Source organism: Candida albicans, chromosome 2, assembly GCF_000182965.3.
Source record: "Candida albicans SC5314 chromosome 2, complete sequence".
In the NCBI taxonomy this organism is placed as follows: Eukaryota; Fungi; Ascomycota; class Pichiomycetes; order Serinales; family Debaryomycetaceae; genus Candida; species Candida albicans.
The window spans coordinates 1,890,937-1,917,064 of NC_032090.1; the positions used below are offsets into that span (position 1 = coordinate 1,890,937).

Here is a 26,128-nt window from a genome sequence, read left to right on the forward strand (position 1 = left end):
ATGTCTTGTCTTTCTTCATGGGTACACGTGTATATTTGTATCTTGGGCTTCAGGATTTAACTTGTCAGACGTCACAGTTGCTGCTCTTGTGTTGTGGAAGACAGTGAAGCTTGTTGTAGTGGTGCGTATAAAACTTGTGTCAAATACTTTCTTTTGTATCTCACGATAGAGGCCACAGCAAGTGTATTGTGCTTGATCGATGTCGTGGCCAAATGATTCAACACAACGTGGTTTGGAATGGGCAATGCACCACTATTATTCTCAGTATTATTGAAATTATTTAAAATAACACTTTCTAAATGAGGTGGTAATTGTGGTGGATGTAACCATGCTTGCTGTTGTCCATTATTATTCCTCGATTGCTTATCAATGGCCACATAATACTGCTCCATCACCTTTGGATCAGTGAAAATTGGTGGGATATCTTTGATATACTGATAGGTTTTTTCATCCAATGCATTGCTTTCATCATCATGGTATCTTGAATAACCGTCACCCATATCATCATCGTCATTAGTCAACCCCCACATGGAATTACTTCTTGATCGAGATACCGAAGATCTACGCGAAGCTTGTTGGCTGGATGTCTTATCGCCCGTTTTTGCTTGCTGTTTCTCAAGCTCTTGCTGTTGTGACTCATTGTTGCTTTCCTCTTTTTCTTGTAATAGGTGTTGTTGAACATTTTCGGGAGTGATTTCAATATAATTCACAAAATTGCCCATTTGATCTGTGGCTGTAGGTAAAAAGTCGGAAAACCTCAACTCATTATCAACCACAAATCTGAAACGATGTGTTCCAACTGGTAACCCTAAAGTAATCATAAAATTATCATCGGGTTGTTTTACTAACCCAATCATTTTTCTCCATCCCGTGAATGAACCAGTTACATAGACTTTTTGACCACCTTGGACCCATTTGATATCCACGGGAACAGCAATATTGGCATCTGGTGCAACAGGTTGTTGTTGTTGTTGTTGTTGTTGCTGCTGCTGCTGCTGTTGCTGTTCTGGTTGGGAGGGTTCTGACTGGGAAGATTGTGAATGCTGTTGCTGATTCAAGTTCGATAAGGATCGGTCAATATGCATTTTATCCCCCTGCTCATTACTCTTATCCGATTCCTTATTATCAATATTCATTCTATCTAAATCAATTTCATCGGTCAATATTATTGTAGATTTTCTTCTCGGAGGTTGTTGATTTTCTCCTTCTGCTTTACTCACATCAACCATGGACACATCTTTAGTAGTATTTATATCATCCAAAGGTGCAGTTGCTGGCGCCTCCTGATTTGTAGATTTTGGACTGAGCATGGCAATATCGATATCTCCAAAGTAGTAAGTTAATAAAAATCAAACAAACAAATGAATAATTAAATAAATAAATAAAACACAGATTATAAGGAAATACCACCTGCTTTATACAAACAAAAATGACACGGGATAAATTTTATTTTATAAATTCTAGGTTCGATGCTGATAAGAATGCAATTAATTATGCTATTTTTACTTTTTTTTTTCACTTTTTTTTCTTGAATGTAAAGAATTATTAATCTATGTGAAACTGTTACCTTAATTCTAGAAGCTGAGTCACTTTTTATTGTAATTCAATCTGATTAAAATTATGAAACCAAAAAGAAAAACACAATACAAGGACAAAAAATGGGGGGGGAAACAAATAATCTTATTGAAAACAAGCAAGTTTTGATCGTCTTTTATAGTTGGTAGATGGATGAAAATGAGTCTTCTTTTAAGTTTGATGAAGGTGGGTAAAAGGTAGTATGAGTTTTGAAGTGTTGTATATGATGAAATTCGATTTTTATTATTGGAAGTTGTGATATATAATCTTTTGATGATGATTTGTATTTTGTTTTTCGTTGAGTTTTTTTTTCTTTCTTCCTGAGAGATTTTCTTCTTTCTTTCTCCTTTTGCTTTCGCTTTTCTTTTTCCGGTTTCGTTGTTCTTTTTTTTTTGTCTTGATTGTGAATGTTTCTGTTGTGGTTGGTGGTGGTCGCTGTTGGTTTGTAGTGCGGCGGTAGTGACGGTAACAAAAGTAGTGCTAGTGGTAGTGTTGGTGGTGGTTACAGGCGAAGGGGGAGGAGGAGAGGAAAGTGGCGCAAAAAATACGCTCCAACCCCAAAAGTCACGCCTCAGAGTAGTCACGTGAATAATTACTTTGGATTCATATGTTGAATGTGCCGACTTTAAGTTATTTTGCAAATGATAGACCATCAAGTCAAGTCAAGTCATCTTACCTGAATCTGAACTGGTCAAAGTTCATCAATAACAGAAACCTAGAGCCATGTTATCGATAAACTAGCCAATTTCGAATAATCTCCTTGACCAAATACGCACGTGACATTTAAAAATGTTACAAAAAAAAAAGTAAAAATTCTTACCAGTCAGAATTTTCTGGCTAAATTGGAGGTAACCCACAAGAGGTTTTCCCCAGCAACTACACCAGAAGACTTGGCCATGCAACAGGAAACTAACAACACACAATATGTATCAAATAATAAACACTCAGAGGAATCTAGTCGAAAAATACTGAGGCTGGTTGTTAAATTGGTGCCGCCATTGAATTTCTCACTAGTAGAAAATGGAATCTATCGATCAGGGTTCCCAATGCCTATAAATTACCCATTCTTAAAGCAATTGAGACTAAAAACTATAATATATTTGGGTGATCTCGGTAATCAGACCTCAAAGAAAGGCAAGAAAAAAGATAAGCATGGTACAGCAGAAATAATGAACAATTATCTAGATTGGATCAAGAATGATACCGAAATCCGGTTCTACAACTTATTATTTGAATCGTCACAAGAGCCATTCAATAAACCGGACGATATCCAACAAGCCACCCAGAGCTTGACTTTTGCATTGCAGTTGATTCTAAATAAAGAAAACTATCCCATTTTGATTCACTCAAATAAAGGCAAACATCGTACTGGTGTCTTGATTGGAATAATGAGAAAGGTTTTACAGGGTTGGTGTCTAAGTGGAATTTTTGAAGAATACGAGAAATTCGCCATGGGGAAATCAGAATACGATTTGGAATTAATTGAACTATGGCAGCCAGAATTGTACATAGACGATGCTAACAAGCCTGATTTTGTTAGGATATAGCAATAGACATAGACATATATATATATATATATATATATTACTAATAATGAAAGCACATAAAGCAATGTTTTACATATTATTCTTCATGGTACGTAATTTATCCATTATTTCGTCAGGCAGAGTTAATCCAGTGCTGTTAATCACCTGGGGATCAGTAAGTTTCATAAACGGGTTAAACTGCAATTCATCACCAATAGTAAATTTACCAGTAGTATGTTCATGGGACTTGCAATATTCAGCCAATTCTTTTATTGCTTCATTACTCAATACTGTTTGTGAAAATTTCACATTTGACTTGGTGTATTCATGGCCCGGATAAACCTTAGTTTCCTTGGGCAATTTAGCCAACACTTGATTGAGCGAGTAGTTCATTTCTTTACCTGTACCCTCGAAAAATCTACCACAGCCACTTATAAAGAGAGTATCACCAGTAAAGACAGCTTTCTCGTTAGTTTTCTTATCTTGCACAAAGTAACAGATTGAATCTTGTGTATGGCAAGGAGTGTGCAAGGCAGTAATCGTGAGGTCCTCTCCTAATTCAAGTGTTTCCTTATCAGAAGGTGTATATGTAACTAATGGCGAATCCTTACCAGCAATAATTGGCAAATCCGGATACTTTTTGTGGAAAAATGGATTCCCATCCGAATGATCATAATGATGATGTGTATTAACAATTGCTTTCAAATTGAAATCAGTTTTATGTTTCTTAAAGTACTCAAGAACTTCATCAGGTTGGGCAGAGTCGATCAACCATGCCTGTTTTGTAGGTGTATCAACCACCAAGTAGGCATAGTTGTCACCATGGCCCCATCTCATAGGAATTGATTCAATATGCATTTTTCGAATTGTTGATTTAAAAATTGATCTTAAATACATTCACCAAGAATAATGTGAACAATTGGAAAATGGAAAAGAAAAAACAGCAAAAAAAGAATAGAAGGGAGAGATAGCAAAAGTCCGTTCATTGCAGAAGGGTGGACCTTTCTTTGATAAACGTGAAAATTGTGTACAATACAAACTGCATTTATATACAGGAACATGACAAATATATTTGGCACAATATTTATTGGCCATTGCATTACCATTCATAAAAAACAAACTGATATTAAACAGCTATACTGCTACTCAACTGAGCTACACACCGTTTTACGTATCCCATTTCTTGACTTCCATCCCATCTGGTGGTAAAACCTCAAATTCTTTATCTTTAGCTTCATCCCAACTTGTAGTCAAAACAGTTCCATTCGATTGAACATAACTCTTCATCATCGCTCTTCTAGAATCTTCGTCAACATCTTTGAATATTTTCCGGAAAAAGTCATTTTCATTGCCTTCTTCTTTATCATCATCATCAATTTTAAAGTTATTCCAGTTGATCTTCTTTTTAGATGATGTAGGATAGACTAATTCGGATGGATCAACTTTCTTATCCTTGTCCTGGTTGTCAGTCACACCTTCTACTGCTTGCTTTTCTAATTCGGGCCACTTGTTTGCGTCCTTCTTTTTCAAAGTGATTTCCAATTTTGTGGAGTACACTTTATATTTTGATTCCGATGGAACAATTTCTGCAAATAATGGATCCAAGTAATACTTGTATTCAGAGGCGGCTGCGCTTGGAAAGGAAATACAAACCGAGTTTGTATCAAATTCGACCTTCAACTTTTCTTCATTGACTTTTTTGGCATAGATAGTGATAATAACTTCCTCGTTGGATTGATACCAGTCATCTCTGAATTTAACGTTTAGTGGTGCGATCTTGTTAATCACATCAACGTTAGTAGACTTTGGAGCTTGAGTAGTAGCTTGAGCAGCAGGAGCAGATGATGTAGACTCTTGGTTGGATTTCTTTTCACTTGATTCTTCGTTGGCATCCAATTCCACAATTTTTGGTTCATGAGATTTGTCCTTCTCGGTATTAGCCATTGATTGGGTGTACTCGTTTTCAACACCAAGAACTAAATCTATATCATCGTCTTCTTCTTTATCGCCCTCAACATTCCATTCAGGGTGGTTCTTCAAATCATACTCGGCCTTGGCCTTCCACATAGATAAAGTTGGTTCCTTACAGTCGTATTCGACTGCCTTTTCAAATTGGGTCAAACTTAACTTGACTTTCTTTTCCTGATAATAAACCAATCCAAGCTTAAAATAACATAAGCCAATATCTACTCTTTTGCCTTTTTCGGTGGCAATGGAAAATGCACTGGATATGTCTGCCTTTGCTTTGTCATTGTTCTTTAATTTTTGATACGCGGTTGATCTCTTCAAATAAGGGGAGAACGCTTGAGGATTTTCCTTAATTGCCTGAGAATAGTAGGAAATTGCACCTAAATAGTCTTTCGATTTAAGGGCATCGTCACCCTTCGTGATAAATTGTTCTATTGCCATTAATTTGTTTTTTATTCTTTTTTGACGGTGAACTCTTGTTCGTTAGAGGTGATTAATACGCTGATTTTTCTCTTTTTTTTTTTTTTTCACTGATTCTTTTTATATCGTGTTTTTTTTTTTTTCTTTTCTTGTTTCCTTATTTTGTACTTTTGCACATTCATTCTAAATTGTGACAAATAATCATAGAAGAATAGTTTAATCAAAACCCATTTCTTTGTCACCTACTTATTGCACTAAATACCTTTAGTCAGTCTCACCAAATCCTTTCCCAAAAATTCAATTGGGTTTGGTTTTGTTTATTTTGTCTTTCTGTATTAGGTAAGAGCATCCAGAGGAAGACCATAAATGCGTAAAGCACAATGAAAACCGGTAACACAACAAATGTGCCAACTTTTTGCAGCAAAACACCAACTATAAATGGAAATAATGCACCCCCAGTTGACCCAAAGGCAGTCATAATGGTAATCGAAACAACTTGAATCTTTCTAGGAATCAATCCAGGTAAAGCTGCGTAAGTAATCAACAATGGATAATTTGGTCCGATAAAGATTCCTGCAAGCGATACCAAAACAGCTTCAACAACAATGACAGGCACCACCCACGTTAATAATACCAAAATAATCGAGACTAATGAAACAATAAAAACGCCCCTTCTCAAGCCAATGTATTTGTGAATTGGTCTCGTTAACAACAATCTTCCTAAGGTGAGGCCACCCCACAAACCAGAAGCAATGTACCCAGTACTATTTGCATCAGAATGACGGTAGTCTAACAAAAATGTAACTATCCACCCAGCCAAAGAAACTTCTGCTCCTTGATAGCACAAACAGAAGAAGGCTATCAACCAAGTAACGTGGCTTTGCAAGGCCAACACCATTTCTGACGTTTGAGTAGTAGTGTTTGCGTTATTAGTTGTGTTTGTAATTCTAGAGTCCAAATTTTCCAACTCAACCGAAGTTGATGAGCTGTGAACTGCCTCATCGTGATCCCAAGGTTTCAAATCTTCATCGGCATTTTGGAAGGAGAAATATAAATTGATTGCTGTGATTACCATTAAACCCAATAAGATCAAATAAAAAAGATTCCAGCTGACCCCGCTGTTGACAATACTGGTTGCTATCAACGGACTAATAGTGGCACCAATTCCGTAGCTACCATGGTAATAAGCCAAGTATTTGCTTTGTTTGTCTAGCCGACTCAAAAAGATGTTGCATTGAGCAGCAACCATAGCCAACCCACAACCACCAAAGAAGAACCCAAGCACGACAACAGGAAACTTGGTTCCGCTGGCAACAATAGCATACATCACACAACTTAAAGCATTGCCTATGGGTAAACTATTGCGTTTCCCAAACCATGGCTGGATCTTGTGAGAAAATGCAGCAATTAAAATAAACCCCACTGCGTTACTAACCCAGATACACGATGTAATGGCATAGTTAATGTTATAGTAGCTTTCAATGTGTGGCAACAATGCACCGGGAGCAGCATCACTAAACCCACTTGTAAAATTGAATAATATAGTTGAGGCAATCCGCCATCTATTTTTGGGGGGGTTGGTTGAAGTCATAAGGTGGGACAGTTCCTGGGTTGAGTAACCAGACCTAGAGGAGTCATCAGATGTGTTAGAACTAATGGTTTCCAAAGCTATTCCATTGTCCCCGATAAATATTGGGTTATTCAGTTGTGTTTCGTCTGATTGCTGGAACTGCCTATCAGAGTGGTGTGATTCGTTTGCCGTGGTACTAAACCTTCTCATTTTTGAATAGAACTAAGATACTAGTCGAACAGTTTGTGATAATGAAGAGTTGGTGAAAAATAATCGAGATACGAAAAAAAAAGTTTTGATATAATTAATTACTCTTTTTCATTCAATTCCATGTATATTTCGATTCTTCTATTAAATCAAGCATAAGGTTCTATTTTGTGGAGTTTTCTGTTTTATTTCAACTGTAGATTTTGTTCAATTGTTTTTCCTTTTAGATCTCACCGAAGTTCTTCCGAAATAGTGGAGGAGTACGTGTGTGGAGAAAAAAAGTAATTACACACACCACATACCTAATCATTTTTCACAATCAACCAAAAGACGTCCAACTTTACAATTTGACATAAAATTGATAATCCTATTTTATTCTCAGATAAAGTATGGATCTTGTCGTTTGCTTGTTGAAGACCAATAAATCTAATGAATACTGTGGTAAAATTTCCACTTTATCACGTGACCCGTTTTTTGCTAGAAGAATTTAAGAAAAGCCATCCTAACGCGATATTAAGACAACTTGTAGAAGGCAATTGAAAAAAAAAAAAAAAACAATCCAGTAAAGAATCAAAGTAGTTGATCTCCAGAACATAGCCCATCTTTCCAATCATGCCTGCTCCAGATATCCCAAAGTATGTTTCTTTTTTTTGCAGAGTTTATTAATCAATTCGAAACATGATACTAACAGCTATTTGCACGAAATAGATCCGTCATTCAGAAATTAATGTTCTTCACCGCATTAATGGTGGTTTTCCCGTTGTTGACATTTTTTATCCTACAATATTTTACCGACAACTCAATAATAAGTGGAGGAGTTGCTGCTTTAGCAGCCAATGTTGTTTTGATTAGTTATATAATTGTTGCTTTCACTGAAGATACTACCAAACTCGATGAAAAAGACGAGTCAAAGAAAGATATATAGGTCGTGTACTATGCTTTATACTGTGTAATGAAAACATAAACAGAAAAGAGAAAAAAAAAAGTGGAATTATAACTTCCTTACTATTCTACATTTATTACTTCTATGGAAAAACAGTTATGGTTCATCAACTATCCTTGGTTTCTTCGATTCCACATAATAAGTATTTGCAAACAATTTCTACTCTACAAGCATTGACTGGTTTAATTCAACCCGAATCAATTTCCACATACACATTACTTGCAAAGCCATCATATGCATTCAAGCCCAAGTTTGAGCCTGGGAAAGTCAATCAGATCGAACAATATTATATGAGATGTATAACCACATGGAATTCAGATAAACAGGGAGATGATGAGAAGGTTGAAAAGGGATTCGATATTCTGGAACCGTTTATAAACAAGGAATCAAACATTGTAGTAAGAAAATTGTTTACGGAGGAAGACAGTGTTGAAAGGGTTTGGACATTACAAGTAAGTGACATCCCTGTAGCCGGTAAGAACCAGGGATGCTGTCAACAACAAATATATGAAAGTACGTTAGTGCACACCCATACAGCAATTGAGATTAAAGTTGGGAATGGTGATCCAATAGATATAGATACAAACAATGATAAACAGGGTGACAATAATACCGATAAACCGAAACAAGAACACGATGGTAAACTTCCAGAGGCAATCGATGAAGACATAATAAAAAATGGAGATGAAAAAAAGACTACGCATGATGACAATGATTCTGATATCATGGAAATTGATGAGCCAAACCCTGAAACACAGACCCTTCCACAGTCATTATCAAACGGTGTATCACAGAGGACGACTAGGAAAGACTCATTCTTAATCTTTCTTTCTGACTTGGGATACGAGGTGATAAACCAATATTGGCAGAAAGGAGTTCGATTTTTCTACGGTGACATAATTATAGAGATATATAAAATATTCATCAGAGATGAGAGCAGCCAAGCTGATTCAAATGAAGGAATAAAATTGAAATTGTTAGATGATTCAAATCAATTTCAAATCAAAGCATACATTAATATTAACAAATCCACCGAGATTGACTCAATTAACCTGGGTGTCAAAGAACTAATCAAATTGCAAGAGTTTCTTAAAAATTTATTTGTATTAGAGATTCCCGACCGAATGTTCATGGACAGCAGAATCAAGCAGTAGTAATATACAACTCTTAGTTAGTTTGATTTTCTCGAACTCATCTATTTGACATTATTCTTTCCGTTTGTTTATCACAAACGAATCTCGTTGTAAATCACTAATCGTAAAGTCCACCTCTCCTTTACTTGGATCCGGCTTTAACTCATTAATCTGTTTCAATAAATTGTTTAGTTCCAAAGGTCGTTGTGGTAAATGATCACTGGCTAGTAACCGAAATATGCCATTGTTTTCATTTCGTTTGGGAGAAGGGGTAACAGTTTCGTGATCATTGTCATACAAATGGTTTATAAACATCATCTGTAAATTTAAAGCTTTTGTTACACTTTGATCATCTTTCAAATCGTTCAACCCAGATAGCTTCAACATCTTTTTCACAATCTCTGGCGACACCTCTGGTTGAGATGATCCAGTAGGCAGTTTTAATAACTCATTGATGGACCAAGTAGACTCTGCCAAAAAATTTCGGATTTCTTCGGTTGTTTTTAAGTTTTCAAATCTTCTTGAGCTTGTTATTAGGTTCCTTGTTGTTGACCTTAGTATGGATTTCATGTTTTATAAACAACTGCTGATTGTTAACGGTTTTAGCAAGTATTGATTCACATAGATTAAAGTTGGGTTTTTTTTTTAGTGTCGTTTTTCAACTTTTTTTTTTTTCAGAATTGCACATCGATGTAATTCACAGAATAAACTACACTACCAAAAATATCAAATTATAATCAAATACATTACCAGATTTTCTACACTTTGATATAAACTGCTATTCACATTTCCGATCAATTCAATTTTTTCAATTGTTCTTTCTTTTTGTTCAATTGCTTCTTCTTTTTGGTCAATTGTTTTTCTCTATTTTCTTTCTTCTCAATACCATATTGCATCTTCTTGAACAATTTCTTTTGCTTATTAGACATCATAATCTTCTTCAATTCCTTTTCTTCATCAGCTTCTTTGTTGGAAGTTCCCTTCGATTTTTTGGAGTGACTCTTCTTATCCTCTTCATTTATTTCAGAGAATTTAACACCAGCAGCTTCTAATTCCAATTCCTTTTGAGCCTTGAGGTCTTCATCTTCTTCCTCTTCCTCATCTTCTTGATCTTCATCTCCGTCCTCAATTTCAACTTCTTCTTCTTCTTCGTCGGTGTCTTCTTCAGCTTCACCGTCTTCCTTTTCAACTTCCTTGTTTGGATCATAACCACCAGCATCACCCCATGGAGATAAATGAGGTGGTAATGTTTCACCTGCAGCGTATTCATTGACATTAATCAATTCTTGTTTGTTGATGGAGTCAAAAACCCACTGTGGTTGTACATAAGTTCTTCCGGGAACTTTTTGCAAGATCTTGGGTCTGTCAATGATTTGATGAGTTATATTTGATAAATTCAATTTCTTATATGCCTCAGGATCATTAATCTTCAAATCGTCAATAGCAATTTCTGAAATTATCTTACCCCCACATGATAATATACAGAATTCTAAAATGTCTAACGGAACTTCTCTGCCAATGTAAAAGATAAACTTGGAAAATAATTCTGCTGTCAGAGATGCATACTTTGAAGGTTGTAATAACGAGTCCTCTTTAGTCGATGTGAATTCGTCCAATTCAATATCTTCTACTGATTCTCCGTTGTTGTTGTCTTGCTCGTCGTTTTCTTGTTGTTCTTGATCTGCTTTTATGGCCTTGTTCAATTCTTTCTTTGACAAATTCTTTCCTTCTTCGTCATTCTTTTCCTCTTTCTTCTTCAAAGGAGCATCTTTATCTTGCAAAACGTATCCACTTAACCCAATTGATTTCTCAATTATTGGAGGATAAATCAACCCAGCTTCATTGTAAAGTTTGTATAACACAAAATGTACCAAAGTAGAATAAAATTCCAAAAACGTCAACATAATTCTAAAGTCAACGTCGGTCGGAATATTTGTAGGAAATTTGTACGGAATCAACCATCTTATTTCTTGTCCCTTAACAGTGGCTTGGTAATAAACACCTTTGATAGACACAAAAACTTTTTTCAAGCATCTTTCTTTAGCAACGTAAGCTAACCATTGATTGCACAACTTTTCAGCTTCAGAAACAACTTTGGCAGAAACCTTGTCTGTTGCAGGCATGTTAGCAAAAAGAAACAACATGTTTAACGGATCATCCAAGTCACGCAATGCGTCAGCAAATGTAGGATACCTTTCTTTGATGATGTGGTTCAAAGTATACTTTGGTCTGTGTTGATCCAATTTATAGGCATCGCTAACTTCTCCTCTTCCCAAAGCTTTTTGCAATTTTTTGGCAAATGTCTTGTGCTGTCTGAATTTGTCCAATACAGGTTCATGCAAGAGATATTGAATATCCTTTGAATAATAAAAGGTTACAGGAGCAGTAGATCCTTTGTTAGCTTTCTTCTTGTTTCTTGGTTCTCTTGGATAAATCCCTTTGAATATACAAAGACGACGGAAATCGGCCAAAGAAATCTGCAATTTCTTGATTGCTTGGGTTCTCGTAATAAAGTTTTTGGCATTCCCGGTGGTACCCCTCTTCTTTATTCTGGCCATTTTATGTTTGTTTGGTTTGATGGAGTCTGAACAAAGTGATAGTTATAAAATCTGAAAAATTTAGATTTTTTTTTTTTTGTAGTTAGTCCTCATCGGGGAAAATAGAACACTCATCGCTCTTGACAGTCAAAAAAAAAAATGAAAAATAAAAAATAAAGTAGTGTTCTCGGTGACAAATTGCAAAATCACTAGCCAAATAAATCAGGAATCAACTGTCTATCCAGCTATGCCCAGAAGCAATATTATTCATTATAATTGGTCACTTGGGTTCTTGCTGCTTATTTAAACTTCTTTTTTTTTTGTTGAATTATTTTTTCAAATTCTGTTTTTAACAAGTATGTGATGATCCACATTTCATTGTACTTTGACCGGTTAACAGTTAAGGTGACTGTTTCAGTGGACCACTTGTCCACTAACACTGACACACCATTGTTAATTTCGAATTCAACTTTTTTTGCAATGGGAACGTAGAATATTTCTGGAAACTCATCTGCAATCATATAGCTAATGTACTGTATGTTTGTCAAAGGATATTGTGATAGTGAATGGGCTCTGATGGAGCAGAATATTGAATTTGCAGCTGAGTTGATTAATTGGATGAGCAGCTTAAAGATTTCAATGTGAAATGCATTTTCAGAACACAATCCTAGTATCTTGTATATATGATTCTGAGTAAGTTTTATATTGGAGTTAAGAATCAAATACGTTAAGGCAGTGTTGTTCACCAGGAGAGTCGTCTTAGTGCTAGATTGCAATGGTTGTATGGGCATGGATGTGAATTTAATGTTGGCTATTAAAACTGGATATTCTTGAAGAGAAGTATAATAAAGTTAAAAGAAATAGAAAGCTACATATCACATTATTTCTTTCCTCCTGATTTTGTTCACTTTTTCTTTTTGTTTTGTTTGCACACTTTTGCAACCAGCATATCCAAGTCATGCAAGTAATCAACGATACTTCTTTATTGTCTGAAAAATATTTAACAGTCGTCAGTTATGATGATATGACAAGCCCAAATTACATGGCAAAGTTATCAAAATTATCAAACTCTTTGCACAAGCAAGGTTTGGATCTCCACAAGGTATGCTTGATAATGAGATTTAAAATCAAATTGAAAACAAGTCTACAAATAGCTGGCGTCAATTATCAAGTGTATAGCACTATATCAAAGCTCAACGGATTGATTCTGCTGCTTTATGAGGGACTAGATTTGGATTGCGAAAGCTCAATCGACATCAAATTCAATGATTTTGGAGATTTTGGGGATTCAATAAAGAGATGCATCTCGATTGAAAATTTTGATTTCTTTATGGAAAATGAATTCTTGGTCAGTCTTGAAAATGACTCTGACCCTGACACACGTTTGGTGTATGACAACTTTATTGTTTGAGTCACGTGGAGATCCCACGCCCCACGTTTAGATCATTAAAGTCAAAAACCTTCAAGCTCAATGATGAATCTCCTCGCAACAAAAAAATAAATTTCAACAAACAAACATGAGAAATGTCAAATCACAAAAAAAAAATTTATGGCATTGAAAAAAAAAATATTATTAAGATTCCTTTTCAGGATAAGCATTCAAAAAAACGACCAAGTTTTTACTTTGCCATGTCGTTTCAAGACGTTTTGAAAAGGGGAGATGAGTTTCTTAATGACTATCCTAGAACCAACCCGTTTTGGAACCTAGCATCCCATGCAACCTGTTTGTTCATGATCACTGGATCAAAGATAATATTGAATACATTCTACAAACCAGTTTTACATAACATAGAAAAGTTGGACAATGCTCTACAAAGAGCGCGCGATGAAAACAGAGGCTTGCTTACTGTGATGAACCATATGTCGGTGGTTGACGACCCCGCATTTTATGCGTCATTACCTTGGAGATATCACTTAGATATAGATACTATAAGGTGGGGGTTTGGTGCCCACAATATATGTTTTAGTAATGTTTTCCAGTCGTGGTTTTTCAACTTGGGCAAAATATTAGGAACAAAACGATTTGGCGAGGGCCCATTTCAAGGCTCATTGGATGCGGCAATCAGAATTTTGAGTCCTGACGATACGTTAGATCTTGAATTCACACCAGGTATCAAAGATGAGCAGAAAGCCGTCGTTTTGCAAACTGTAAATAATATAACTGATTGCAGAAACAAAGAATTAGTGAAATTTATCAAGCCAGCTCCAGAATCAACAAATGTATTAATGAGCAAAAACCCATTCATAAGAACCAAAACGTCTTGGTTTCATGTATTTCCTGAGGGGTTTGTGTTGCAGCTACAGGAGCCACATAACAACTCTATGAGGTACTTCAAATGGGGAGTGTCTCGGTTAATATTAGAAAGTACGCGAACTCCAATAGTGGTACCGTTATTCTCATTTGGATTTGAAAAAGTGGCTCCCGAAGATTCAGCCGAAGAAGGGTTGAAAAGATGGCTACCAGCAAATTTTGGTGCTGAGATACATGTTTGTATTGGAGACCCAATTAAAGATGATGTTTTGGAAAGTTATCGTGAGCAATGGAGATCACTAGTGTCAAAATATGTAGACAAGTCTAATCCGACTGACCTTTCTGACGAACTCAAAACTGGTTCAAAAGCTCAAAGTCTAAGATCAGATTTAGCAGGTTATCTTCGCGAGAAGGTGTTGGAAATAAGGAATGAAATTGGCTTATTCAACCCAGAAGATAAAAGATTCAAGGACCCAAAATTCTGGAAGTTGTTCACCAACACGGAAGGATTGAGTGACCCAAGTGTTAAATTTGTCGGTAAAAACTGGGCTATAAAGAGACTCCAATCTCACTTGCCTGAGTATGATCCCAGCGAAGACACAAAAAACTAAAGACAAAGACAAACTTTCTGCTACTCATCTAATGCAATATTGCACCAAAAATAGCAAAACGAAAGTTAAAGACGGCAGCATATTATAAAAAGGTTTATAGAAAGTGTTAGAAGTGCTTCTATCATGCTTGTATTTATTCTCTTGTACATACTGAATTTATTTATTATCTATTTTTTTGGCAATCAAAGCACGAGATCTAGGCACATTATCATTGCTGTCGTTCTATATTTGTTTGCTCTCTCTAAATGATAGATCATGTGTATGATTTGCAATCTCAAATACTAGATATTATTGTGTGAATAACTCGATATATAATATGGTATAAAATGGGAAATAAAAGTTTATTCAGAATTAAGAGAATAAACTAAATGTGAAAAATTTAAATATTTTTTCTTTTTTGTTCCACTATACAAGAACACATAGCATCAATAACTCCTTCGCTTACAAAAGACATCAACAAAGAAATGATACCGAGATCATTAGTGATTGGACCCATACTACGATATCAGGTCCTCCTGGTTACAAGAATGATAAGTACAAGATCGAGCCTTGGTGCTAAATACTCTTTCAAAAAGGATCTCAGGTCATCAAATAGAAATTATATTATAGAGGAACCTAAACAATATCAGAATCCGAAGGTTCAACATATTTACAATGAAGTGGCCACATATTTATCTGGAGATACTGACAGGATGCCTAATAATATCAAAAGTAAGGTTCTACAAAGAAAATTGGTCTTGTTATTGTCATTAGATGGGGTTCAAGAAAAAAGTGAAATTATGGAAGTATTGGAATTAGTGGTGAACAGCGGACTCAAGAAACAGGTTCCATTAGAAATTTCAGTATTAGTATTCAGTAAGTATTACAATGAGATAATAGAAAGTGATTCTACTTTTGCAAATTTGGTAGTTAATTCGTTACTTTCAAACATAAATAAATTACCAACAACAACAGTAATTCAATTGATTGACTACACACAAGACAAAAAGGTGGCCGATTTGAGTGTAATCTTGAAAAGCTTGCAAACTAGAGTTCAATTCAACGACTTTATTGAAGAATACTTATTCCATTTAAAAGAAAATGGCAAATTCAATTTGAAAACATTTGAGGAGCTAATTACATTGGACGAAATACATGATAATTTGATTACATACTTAGACGAGTACATCCAACTCCTTTTTGAAGATAATATTCCTGAGGTGCATTGCTATGCTAATTTAGAGTATAACTTGGATAGGATTCAAATGTTGTTGAATAATTTGATTGAAAAGGTGGATTTTGAAGATATTTCCGTTGAATCATTAATAAAACTATTTAAATTAAACTGGGAAATTTTGTCTGCTAATAAATGTGAGGCATCGGCAAGGAATGGGGACAGAATTTTGAATTATTTGCAGGATAAAGGAGAGTCTGTTAAAAGTTTCATTTTTAAACAGAATCTAGATGATGAATCTTTACTTGAAATAATATTGGTGTCAGGTTGGAGCTATCCCAGTAAGGCTTTGGCTAAAGAAGTTTCAAACTTTGTTATTGCAGACGATGTAAAGTTTTCTCCCTATATAAGATTTCAACTGGACGTTTATCGTTTAGCTCATTCAAACTTGCCTGACCAAGAATTATTTGATCAATTAATTAAGAAAATCCCACAAGATTTGGACAGAGACTTAGTATGTGAAAAGGTGATACAGGCATTGATGACATCTAACATATCTCCAACTGCTCCTATTCTTGACAGGATAATTTCGGAATTGGGTGTTGAACAATCTGTTTATTCATATAAATATAGAATTGATAAGGCAATTTCAAAGAATGATCACGAGCTGGCTTTGAAGTTGTATAATGAAAGTATCAGCAATGTTACACAATGGCCCGAATATACACATGACCCATCTGTTGTACTTACGTTGAATAACTTAATTCAATGCTTGGTCAACAATTTGTCTATGAAGGAAGCGTTCCCTTTGTTTCAAAACGTCAAATCACAGTTGCAAAAGGAAATAAATATTGATACAATAAATGCGATAGTTCCAAAAATTCTACAAGAAGATATGACGGGAGATATAATTGAATTAATGAATCGAGAGTTGCCTAAAATTCCTAAGGACCTGCCGGTTAAGTTGCCCATCGAGCAGCCTTTTGGGTATAAATATTATCAGTTGTTTGACACCATCCATGAATACTGTATAACAAATACCAAAGATAAGCGTATGGTAAATAACTGGTATTTATACACACATTGCTACAACTATTTTTTTATTCCACACGATCGGATCTTACCCACAATGAAATTTTTTTGTGAAAATGAAAGATGGAACGGAGCTCTCAGAATTTTTAAAAAAGTCATTGAAATGTCACAGTTGCATGGTGAACACAATCACAAACCTCCTACACGTGAAATGTATTTATATTTGATTAATGAGTTTGGGGACAAGTTGTACGAAGATGGAGTGATTGAAGTTCATGAATTATTGAAAATGGACTTAAATCTACCCAAGCAGGATAAGGAATTACTGCATAGTATTATGAGTGCTTACTGCAACTTGCAAGATGTCGGTAAAGTGCGAGACATTTTTTTGTCAATGAGTTTGGAACCGAAGGATGCGGGTGGAGTTGATGAAACAAGCGCAACGATAATGATCAAAGCATATACATATAATGACTTGATCTATGTTCAGAAATTTTGGGATAACCTCTCAATGTTTGGATTGGTTCCGGATTATCAAATGTTCAAGCAATACTTGATTGCTTATTCGTATCATGGGTACATTGAAAAATCAATTGAGATAGTAAACTCGATTCAGGATTATGAGTTAGAATTGACTAGCGACTTGCTCATCAGCATGCATAATTTCTGCTATCAAATTGAGGGTCAAGAAAAGTTGAAAAGCTGGGCTCAGTTAAATCATCCAGCAATTTGGCAACAAGCTGTTGAATCAGGAAAACTAATTGATGCTTCGGGATATAAACCAAATGAGAATTTTCTTGTTGATGGATCAAGTAGTGATCCAAAACATATATCTGAGCCAATATTTAAATAGATTCTTGTATATAAGTCATGTATGTAAACTATTAACGTAGTAATTATTTATTGATTCTAGTATTGTTAACCTTGGTTGCAAACCTCAAAGAGTTTATGGTTTCATTTAAATCCTTGGTAAGTGGTGATATGTTTACAAACATCAATGTCTTGGAGTTTCCACCAAGACTGTGCTTCAATAGGTATGTTAGCTTGCTATTTCTATAGGGAACATGCGACCCATCCTTGAGATTCAATGAATGGATGACATCCCCAAGACATGATAAGGATTTATTGATTGCTTGAGTTTCCTTGAGTCTGTCTCCCTCTGCACGTGAGTTGTTGAGCCTTTCTGACCCTGCAAGGTCTATCAAATTTAAAGTTCCGCAGCTTGACTCTTTGGTTAAACTATTATAACCTTGTAAATCAATTATAAAAATTGAATGTGATCTAGATGAATGATCATTGGATTTTGTTGCGGCTGTACTTCGTTTCTTATTCGCCTGGTTCAATATTGTAATGGCTTGCTCTGGAGATTTGATGTCAATTGTGGAAACATTTGTCACTGTAGTTTTACCAGCAATGTCGTCGTGTTTTATTTCGTATTTTGTGTTGGGATCAATTTTGGGATTCAAAAGATCAATTATTGCCTCATTGTAAATTTCAATAAATTTCCCGCGCACCGTGTACGACCAACCTTTCTCTTTCAACTCTTCTATGTCATTGAATATTTTCTTCAACGACAAGGGAATCATCCCATTAGTGGGGTGTGACATTGTAAAAGTCTTACCAGAACCCGTCTGACCATAAGCGAAAACACACACATTAGTACCATCCAAAGAACATTGAATCAACTGTGACAACTCTTCAAACACTAAATCGTTGGATTGTTCTCGCTCAAAAATCTTGTCAAACAGAAACCTAAGATTGGAGAAATTATTGTTGATATTACGAGTGATAACTAGCTCCTGCTTGGATTCATCATTAATATCCTGCGGAGCTTCATATTGAATAATATCTTCGGAAGAAGAAGACGACGACGACGATGACGATGACGACACATTTCTTATACGACAGAATACGCGGATGTTTCCTTTCAAGTCTTGTAGTTGGGCATGTAACTTTCTTCGTTTGGTTTCCTGGTCAACCAACTCGGTTTTCATTCGACCAACTTCAAACTGTAACCGATGCACTTCTGACGTTCTTGCTGTTGACTTTTCAAATATTGCTTTCACTGATTCCTTCGTAGTTGCTACTTTCTTCTCTAATGCCTGTATATCCTCTTGTTTGCTTTTGTTTTTAGATGTCAATTGGTCCAATAACAATGTAAATTTGTCCACCTTGTTGGAAGCACCTTCAATTTCAACAGATTTTATTAGCTCAATTTGTTTCGTTTTGGACTCTAGTAGACTGTTAATGTCCGCAATCTCTTTTTTCATATTGTTTATATCGTCGTTGACCCGACCAACCATCATTAATTCTTGTTTATGTTGGTCTTCTTTCAATTGGATCAATCTTCTATTCAAATCACTCTCGGTATTCTTTCTGTCCAGTTTGATTTTATTGATCTCTTTGTTCAAATTTGAAATCTCTACTTCGTATTTGTGTTGTTTTTCTGTTAAAATTTTGTCAACCTGTTTAGTTATATCTTCTTTTAAATTATTCAATTTCTCTTGATGATTCATTTTTAGCTGGTGATTGTTTAGCTCAAAATTCTTGATTAATGCGTCCAATGAACTTTGTTTATAGCTATTTAGTTCGCCAATTTTGAGATTCAAATCATTTAAAATCCTCTCTAGATTTTGGTAGTTGGATTGAATAGTAAAGTTCTCATATGTTTGTTTTTCTAACTCATTTCTTAAGGTTGTGGCATTGAGTTTCAATTGTTCTAAATCTATTTTCTTTTCATTCACTAGTTGTCTAAGCCTGTTTGACTCTGAAATGGTTAATGTGGGTACAGTATCTTTTGCTACTGGGATTTGGCTGGTAGTTTTCCTCATTTTATTACTAACACTCACAGTATTGTCATTTAGAGGACGTCTCAAACTATTTGATGAAGAACTTCCACCTAAAAGATTTGATGGTTGTGACACATTTAGAAATTTATGTTTAGTATTTTCGTCACTCATTACTTGTGCACGATTGACTATTGGATTGTAGTTTCAAAATTGTAAAAAACCTGTCTGGCAACTTTTTGAAACTTAATTGTAAACAAAAAATAAAAACAAATCAAATCAAAATCAAAACCAGAGGAAAAAAAAAAAAAAAAAACTTGCACGTGACTAGCCTTGCAGATTCAGTTTTTTTTTTCTAGTTCCCGCGTAAGAAATTAGACTCTCGATGAGATGGGCAAGTTTTTCTTTTTATGAAGAGACCATCCCTCTAGGTAAACCACTGGTATATAACCTATACAATTAAAAGAACCAAGTAATAACAATGGTATCTGTGAATAAGAGCAAGAAACTGACTAGTATAAAGCAAACTAACCCTAATACTGAAAAAAAGAAGACTGCCAAAGTGGTGATAGAAGAGGAAGAGCAAGACCAATCCAATTCATCTAGTCAAGAAGTGGAAAGTGAAGATGAAAGTGATTCAGAATTGGAAGTAGCAGATAATGATGATTTAGATCAGGAAATAGGATCTGATGATGAAGTTAATATTGCAGATGCTTCATCATCCGAAGGGTCGGACGCAAGCGAAGATGAAAATGAAAATGAAGAAGAGGATTTTCCAAAACTAAAGAAGAGAAAAACAAAGTCTACAGAAGACGGGTCTGAATCTTTTGCTGATGCCTTGAACTCTATTGTTAACTCAAAACTAAAAGCATACGATAGAAAGGATCCAATTTTGGCTCGAAATAAAGTCACTTTAAAGAAGTTAGAACTGGATAAATTGGAAATGAAGGCCAAGAGAGCCTTATTGCAAGAAAAGAAAGTGTTACATGACAACGCCAGAGTTAAAAACTTGTTGCCAACAAGTAATGAACCGGAGAAAGTTCGTCAAGTGATTGAAAAGGAAAAGGCATTGAAAAAAGTTGCACAACGTGGTGTTGTCAGATTGTTTAATGCAGTGTTATCCACGCAAATCAAAACCAATCAAGAAGTCAATAAGGAGAAGTTGGGACAAACCAAAAAGGAAGAAATAATGAATGAAGTATCTAAAAACAAATTCTTGGATCTAATTGCAGCTGCTGGTAATGAATAATATAGATTGTTGATTTGTATAGATATTATAGGAAACTTCTGAACTGGATGTTACAGTATTGTCTTTGTTGAGTTTCTCTAACGACTGCAAGTATCTTCAAATGCACAATGCCTTTTTATCATCTGTTCACTTTTATAAAACTTCCAACCATAATAAAATGTTTCAATTTCCTGTATATAAACTATCAACAAATTATTTTTTGAAATTCTGTCCAAACTCCAACAACTGGGCGAACAACGAGGTAACAACAAAAAAAATCGCTCCTAGTAAACTGCCATTAACCAATCACTGACGCCATACATATCATTAGTATAGTTATATACGGAGCACTAGAGATAGCAATGGTTTCACTTTCTAATTTATTAGTGTGTTTGGGATTAGTAGTAGTTCCAACTACCCTTGCATTTTCTGATACTGCACCAATTATCATTCATTCCAACAACCAGGATGCGCTTGAAAGCAACCATAAATATATCACAAAATTTGTTGATGTTAAATCAAAAGTAGATGAAATCATTAAGGAAAGCTGTAGTGACAAAAACAGCAAGTTATTTATTTATCAAATCGAGGATTTAAGTATTGAATCTGATTATTCTTGGTTGTTGAACAAAGGGAGCTATCCTAATGTATTATATCATGAAAAAAATGAAGCCAACTACGATTTTAATGGTAAATGTGAAGAAAAGGAATCTGGTACGGTTCAATTTAGTGTTTTGAAGACTGGCTCATTGCAAGAGATATACGAAAAGCATAAAGAAAACAAAAACGAGGTATTTATTATCCAAGTATTACCTAAGTTCACCAGTGGTCATTCATTAAAGGCTATTAAGGAAAAAATGTACAACTTATACAATGATGAAGATATTGTGATTAGTAGCAAAAGAGATAAACAAAGTGACAATGAAAATGATGCCGAAATCGAACAAGAAATTGAGCGTGATTTTGAAGTTGCTGAATCCTTAGCTTCCGAGGAGTCAGACCCTGTCAGCATTTTCGATACTGATAAACAAAATAAGAATGGTACAGTAGTTAAACATGATAATTTATTTACAAAGTATCAATTTTTCACTTCCGGTATTTGGTCAGGAATCATCATTTCAGGATTTTTATTGGTTATTTTGTACAATGCTTTGAGTTGGCTTTCTAGTTTGGAAATCACTTATGCCTCGTTTGAAAAACAAATTGATTTTGATAAAAAAAATGAATAAAGAAAAAGGTTACTTTTGGTTTCTGGACTTGAATTGTTATTCTATTCACCTCTATAGACAGAAAAAAAAAGAACGTATACTAAAGAACTGTTAGGAACAAGAAAAGTATTCGCTTTCCTTGTTTGTTTTCTTTTTTTTTTTTAATATACATAAGGAATTATTTTATAAGGAACTAGCTTTTCGTACTTTTCCCAATCCTCGCCGTATTTTGCTCTGCACTTCATTTCGTCTCTTACTTGACGATGGATTAGCAAGGAAGCAAAGTAAATAACGTAAAAGTAGGTCAATGGGGTTTGAAAGCCAGTAGGCAAACACCAAGATAATCCAATCAACCAGTCACCCAAATAATTAATGTGTTGAGACAAGCCCCACCAGCCTTCCACCAACAATTTTGAGCCAGTTTTAGTTTGGATGCTTTTTAAATGGGGCAACTTACCTTGTCTAAAATCTGATTTTTGTTTATTTGCTGAGCGGAAGATGTAAAACCCTAATGCCTGTAATCCAACGATCAACAAACTTAATGTCCATCCTAAGTTGACTTCATTGCCCTTTATGCTCAAATATCTTGCTTGTAAAGAATAAGTCCAAGGAACCCACGCTAAGTCACCAAAGCTTAGCATAAAACCAAATCCATCGGTGGTTATGTCAATCATCGTCAAACAACCTTCTTCGTTCAATACCCCATCGAATATGTAGAATGCTTGAAGTAAGTTTACAACAATCATTGAGTCTGTTACGTAGCCCAAATTATGGTACTGATAATGCAAACAACTCAAATTTATCAACAACCATAATAACATCCCGGGGCGTAACTCACAAAACAATTTTATGTCCCAACTACCTATTCTTGGGTTTAATTCACGACCAATGAACCAATCGTAAAATGGATTTCCAGTATTACCATTGATACTCAAAATTCTTTCTTTTGTACCAATTCCATTTGGTTTGGCTAACGGAATAAACGAAATTATGTATACAAATACGGCTAGCATAAAAGAAAACAAAAAACAAATAATGATCAACTGTAATTGATTGTCGTAAATAAATTGTAATTCCGGTAAATAATATTCAAGAGAGCTGTCGCTGTTCAGTTGGAATAACCGTGCCAATAGCAAAACAATTAATAAGGAACTCATGCTCAAACCATTGATTTTATAATTTAAAACAGTGCCATCTCTTAATTTCACTCCATTTAATGACTTGCCAGGTAACAAGTAATCTAAAATGACCAAAATGAAAAACCAAGCTAAATAGGCCAGCCAGCATGTTTTATCAAATACTAGCTGCCATAATTCATCTTGAGTGATTGGTAATTGACTTTTAATTTTGGCGAAATCGACATTGATTCCATGAATCGAATACGTTTGGTTGCACAACAAATAGAACAATACAGTGAGGGTAGGCAATCCAATTGTTATACCTAGCGCCCCAGAAATACCATTGAACTCCTTATGGGTTGTGACTGGATTCAATTTTGACGATTTCATTGAAAGTTAACTTTGGTTAGTTATTTTGTGGAAAAAAACAAAAAAAGTAGTTAGTTTATAGTTGGTTTCAAAGCTTTTGTTTTTTTTTTGTCAATATTTTTCAATTTTTACTGTCGCAATCATGATCTGCGGTCGTATAACGTATTGGTTCGAAGGGTACGACGGATAAAAAGTTGCCAATGTTGATGATTTCAATCTCGGATATAAAAAATTGAAAGTTGAAAACCTGAATCCACATCCAAATTTCAGTTCCAAGTTGACTAAGTGTGAAATTGTAGTATTCAAAAGTTTAGGTGTACGAATATTTAGTGGATTTAAGGGGACATAGCTATGTCTTCCTTTTTATACGCGAACGATTTGATTAGTTTTTGAAAAATTAATCTTTATTGGAATTAACTATATTTGTTTATGTTTAGTTTGTTTGTACTACAAGATTAAACGTTTCCTTTTCTAATATCCACAATTTGGATGGGGTTCAAAAGTGGATACGAGAGCACAACTCACAATTCATGTTTTTGTAAAAGTGGAATCTTTCTTTGCTCTTTCAAAAAGTAGTCAACTTCTAGGAATAAACGGCCGCTTTACCTTCACTTGTATATAATGGTATAGGGCAACTCTTGATGAAAGGGAAACAAAATGGTAAACATAACTTTATACTATATGTGGAATGTCTGGAAACCTTTCAAAGCTATGAAGTATTATGGAATTGAAAACTAATGTCTAGTTTAGTAGACACATTGGTAGTTTAAAAATAGCCTGGTCCTATAATCGTAAATTCAAGAGCTAAGTTGGTATTTTATCTGTATTATAAAAGATGTTACGATACAACTAGCGATGAATGCTGCGATGCTGCTGTTAAACATTATCTGGATGTACAACTAGTGATGTAACTGTACAGTCTGCTACCAATTCCCGGTGTGATTCCATAAAACAATGTTCTGAGGAAAATTTATGAGCTAAATATTATATGGTTCTCGAACAATTAGAAGAAATAGTGCAGTCTCGTATTACAACATTTCTGTGAATTACCCAAAAACAAAATACCATAAAAACCAATCCACCATTACACCAAAGTATTCTTGATGTTATACTGGCGTTATTTTTAGTATCATTGATATAATTTGGTAGTGTTCTTCAGCAAACAATGAAAATCTATTTTGTCCGAATTAGGAAATCTAATGAGAAACTGAATTACACAAAGTTACATAAATTCTCAGGCAACAATTTTTAAATTACATACAGAACAATAATAAGAATAAGAATAATTACACGTCTTGGTGTAAGATTAACCCAAAGTGGGCAAATTGTGGAAGTAGAAAAAAAATACAATACAACACAATTGAGAATACAGTTTATCACTTGCAAGATTAAACAAAGAACAAGAAGAGAGAGTAATTTGTTACTTTCTATTAGATCCACCACATGATCACTTAACACTGTCTCTGATTTCGATCTAGCATTGTGATTGTTGGAATAATAATTAGATCTTTTTGCAGTTTTATTGTATAGATGTATATTTTTTTTCAATTGTTGAGTACTTTCAGTAATTTTTTATTTTCTTTCATTCAACTATTGGCCAGCCATCGAGTTTGCTAGTATAAACCTTAATTCTTCCTACATCTATATCCTTCTATTACGGTTGTGTGTATATATCGCCAGCTCGACATTTATTGTTCTTTAAGTTATTGAATGTTTCTAATCCCGTTACACAAATGTACAATATATCAATTTGTATTGTTCTAGTTTTGGTCGGAATTTGTATATCTTTTGTTGTCTAGTATTGTGGCTTTTTACTATTATAAAGCCTGATTCCATTTGTTTATTTTTCAACAAATTTTGCATAGTATTCAACCCAAATTAATTGAACAACTCAAAATTAAAAAACAAACTAAAAAAACCCAGAATATACAAAGCAATTGGGGTAGTAGAGAGGTTCCTGTTAGTTACAGCATATTATACTGTAATAATCAATAGTTAATTGCAACTGACAATTGATAACGTTGCCGTTCATATTAGTTTATAAACTCTTGGTCGACGCACCGTACAATGGGGTAAAAAAAAAAAACTACACAGTTTCGACACACCACCAAACTATTTCAACACAATTTTGAGTTTCATCGTCTAATTTTCTGATAAAGCAATTTTCTTGTTTCTAATTAATATTCTTAACTCCCGCCCCCCCTTGCTTAATAACCTTATCTTATTTTTGTTCAATTTCTCTAAGCTTTAGCATCAATTAAGATTATTTATGGTTTAGCATTCTATTGTTCTTGTTGAAAAGCCAGATTTAAGATAAAACTACAATAGTAGAATAATATCGGTTTTGAACAATACTATAGACAACACATTCTTGAACTTGTTTCTATTGCTTGAACTGAAATTTCATCTCCTCATATACAAACTGAAACCGAACAGTGAAATAAGGAGGTCAAAGATTTGCAGTTTGTCTAATGTCTAAAATACAATTATTAT

The 26,128-nt window shown here is 34.7% G+C and overlaps 18 protein-coding genes across 18 annotated transcripts; 8 read left to right on the plus strand and 10 right to left on the minus strand. All coding sequences in view use genetic code 12, as the record gives it.

The window, feature by feature from the left end:
• Positions 1-71: 71 nt before the first annotated feature.
• KIS1 (Kis1p) lies at positions 72-1,310 on the minus strand (the record flags this gene model as incomplete). Its single annotated transcript, XM_709162.1, has 1 exon — positions 72-1,310. One exon carries the CDS (start codon positions 1,308-1,310, stop codon positions 72-74), a length of 1,239 nt encoding a protein of 412 aa, XP_714255.1.
• Positions 1,311-1,586: 276 nt separating this feature from the next.
• Positions 1,587-2,228, minus strand: CAALFM_C209240CA (uncharacterized protein; the record flags this gene model as incomplete). Its single annotated transcript, XM_709163.1, has 1 exon — positions 1,587-2,228. The coding sequence occupies one exon, from the start codon at positions 2,226-2,228 to the stop codon at positions 1,587-1,589; it is 642 nt and encodes a 213-aa protein (XP_714256.1).
• Positions 2,229-2,471: 243 nt separating this feature from the next.
• Positions 2,472-3,122, plus strand: CAALFM_C209250WA (uncharacterized protein; the record flags this gene model as incomplete). Its single annotated transcript, XM_709164.1, has 1 exon — positions 2,472-3,122. One exon carries the CDS (start codon positions 2,472-2,474, stop codon positions 3,120-3,122), a length of 651 nt encoding a protein of 216 aa, XP_714257.1.
• A 69-nt stretch (positions 3,123-3,191) lies between these two features.
• On the minus strand, positions 3,192-3,998 carry GLO2 (hydroxyacylglutathione hydrolase; the record flags this gene model as incomplete). Its single annotated transcript, XM_709166.2, has 1 exon — positions 3,192-3,998. The coding sequence occupies one exon, from the start codon at positions 3,996-3,998 to the stop codon at positions 3,192-3,194; it is 807 nt and encodes a 268-aa protein (XP_714259.2).
• Positions 3,999-4,268: 270 nt separating this feature from the next.
• Positions 4,269-5,510, minus strand: SGT1 (co-chaperone; the record flags this gene model as incomplete). The annotated part of the gene is made up of 1 exon (XM_709167.2): positions 4,269-5,510. One exon carries the CDS (start codon positions 5,508-5,510, stop codon positions 4,269-4,271), a length of 1,242 nt encoding a protein of 413 aa, XP_714260.2.
• A 253-nt stretch (positions 5,511-5,763) lies between these two features.
• On the minus strand, positions 5,764-7,269 carry CAALFM_C209280CA (uncharacterized protein; the record flags this gene model as incomplete). Its single annotated transcript, XM_709168.1, has 1 exon — positions 5,764-7,269. The coding sequence occupies one exon, from the start codon at positions 7,267-7,269 to the stop codon at positions 5,764-5,766; it is 1,506 nt and encodes a 501-aa protein (XP_714261.1).
• Positions 7,270-7,878: 609 nt separating this feature from the next.
• Positions 7,879-8,191, plus strand: CAALFM_C209290WA (uncharacterized protein; the record flags this gene model as incomplete). The annotated part of the gene is made up of 2 exons (XM_019475267.1): positions 7,879-7,901; positions 7,975-8,191. The coding sequence occupies 2 exons, from the start codon at positions 7,879-7,881 to the stop codon at positions 8,189-8,191; spliced, it is 240 nt and encodes a 79-aa protein (XP_019330812.1).
• Positions 8,192-8,307: 116 nt separating this feature from the next.
• On the plus strand, positions 8,308-9,363 carry MED18 (Med18p; the record flags this gene model as incomplete). The annotated part of the gene is made up of 1 exon (XM_709169.1): positions 8,308-9,363. One exon carries the CDS (start codon positions 8,308-8,310, stop codon positions 9,361-9,363), a length of 1,056 nt encoding a protein of 351 aa, XP_714262.1.
• A 51-nt stretch (positions 9,364-9,414) lies between these two features.
• On the minus strand, positions 9,415-9,912 carry CAALFM_C209310CA (glutamyl-tRNA(Gln) amidotransferase subunit F; the record flags this gene model as incomplete). The annotated part of the gene is made up of 1 exon (XM_709170.1): positions 9,415-9,912. One exon carries the CDS (start codon positions 9,910-9,912, stop codon positions 9,415-9,417), a length of 498 nt encoding a protein of 165 aa, XP_714263.1.
• A 224-nt stretch (positions 9,913-10,136) lies between these two features.
• On the minus strand, positions 10,137-11,900 carry PES1 (mRNA-binding ribosome synthesis protein; the record flags this gene model as incomplete). Its single annotated transcript, XM_709171.2, has 1 exon — positions 10,137-11,900. The coding sequence occupies one exon, from the start codon at positions 11,898-11,900 to the stop codon at positions 10,137-10,139; it is 1,764 nt and encodes a 587-aa protein (XP_714264.2).
• Positions 11,901-12,178: 278 nt separating this feature from the next.
• On the minus strand, positions 12,179-12,670 carry CAALFM_C209330CA (uncharacterized protein; the record flags this gene model as incomplete). The annotated part of the gene is made up of 1 exon (XM_709172.2): positions 12,179-12,670. One exon carries the CDS (start codon positions 12,668-12,670, stop codon positions 12,179-12,181), a length of 492 nt encoding a protein of 163 aa, XP_714265.2.
• Positions 12,671-12,837: 167 nt separating this feature from the next.
• CAALFM_C209340WA (uncharacterized protein) lies at positions 12,838-13,290 on the plus strand (the record flags this gene model as incomplete). Its single annotated transcript, XM_709173.1, has 1 exon — positions 12,838-13,290. One exon carries the CDS (start codon positions 12,838-12,840, stop codon positions 13,288-13,290), a length of 453 nt encoding a protein of 150 aa, XP_714266.1.
• Positions 13,291-13,508: 218 nt separating this feature from the next.
• TAZ1 (lysophosphatidylcholine acyltransferase) lies at positions 13,509-14,741 on the plus strand (the record flags this gene model as incomplete). Its single annotated transcript, XM_709174.2, has 1 exon — positions 13,509-14,741. One exon carries the CDS (start codon positions 13,509-13,511, stop codon positions 14,739-14,741), a length of 1,233 nt encoding a protein of 410 aa, XP_714267.2.
• A 464-nt stretch (positions 14,742-15,205) lies between these two features.
• On the plus strand, positions 15,206-17,779 carry CAALFM_C209360WA (uncharacterized protein; the record flags this gene model as incomplete). Its single annotated transcript, XM_709175.1, has 1 exon — positions 15,206-17,779. The coding sequence occupies one exon, from the start codon at positions 15,206-15,208 to the stop codon at positions 17,777-17,779; it is 2,574 nt and encodes an 857-aa protein (XP_714268.1).
• A 43-nt stretch (positions 17,780-17,822) lies between these two features.
• KAR3 (Kar3p) lies at positions 17,823-19,886 on the minus strand (the record flags this gene model as incomplete). The annotated part of the gene is made up of 1 exon (XM_709178.2): positions 17,823-19,886. One exon carries the CDS (start codon positions 19,884-19,886, stop codon positions 17,823-17,825), a length of 2,064 nt encoding a protein of 687 aa, XP_714271.2.
• Positions 19,887-20,193: 307 nt separating this feature from the next.
• Positions 20,194-20,961, plus strand: RRP15 (Rrp15p; the record flags this gene model as incomplete). The annotated part of the gene is made up of 1 exon (XM_704910.1): positions 20,194-20,961. The coding sequence occupies one exon, from the start codon at positions 20,194-20,196 to the stop codon at positions 20,959-20,961; it is 768 nt and encodes a 255-aa protein (XP_710002.1).
• Positions 20,962-21,302: 341 nt separating this feature from the next.
• ABG1 (Abg1p) lies at positions 21,303-22,169 on the plus strand (the record flags this gene model as incomplete). The annotated part of the gene is made up of 1 exon (XM_705586.2): positions 21,303-22,169. The coding sequence occupies one exon, from the start codon at positions 21,303-21,305 to the stop codon at positions 22,167-22,169; it is 867 nt and encodes a 288-aa protein (XP_710678.2).
• Positions 22,170-22,309: 140 nt separating this feature from the next.
• ERG24 (delta(14)-sterol reductase) lies at positions 22,310-23,656 on the minus strand (the record flags this gene model as incomplete). The annotated part of the gene is made up of 1 exon (XM_705587.2): positions 22,310-23,656. The coding sequence occupies one exon, from the start codon at positions 23,654-23,656 to the stop codon at positions 22,310-22,312; it is 1,347 nt and encodes a 448-aa protein (XP_710679.2).
• Positions 23,657-26,128: the final 2,472 nt, after the last annotated feature.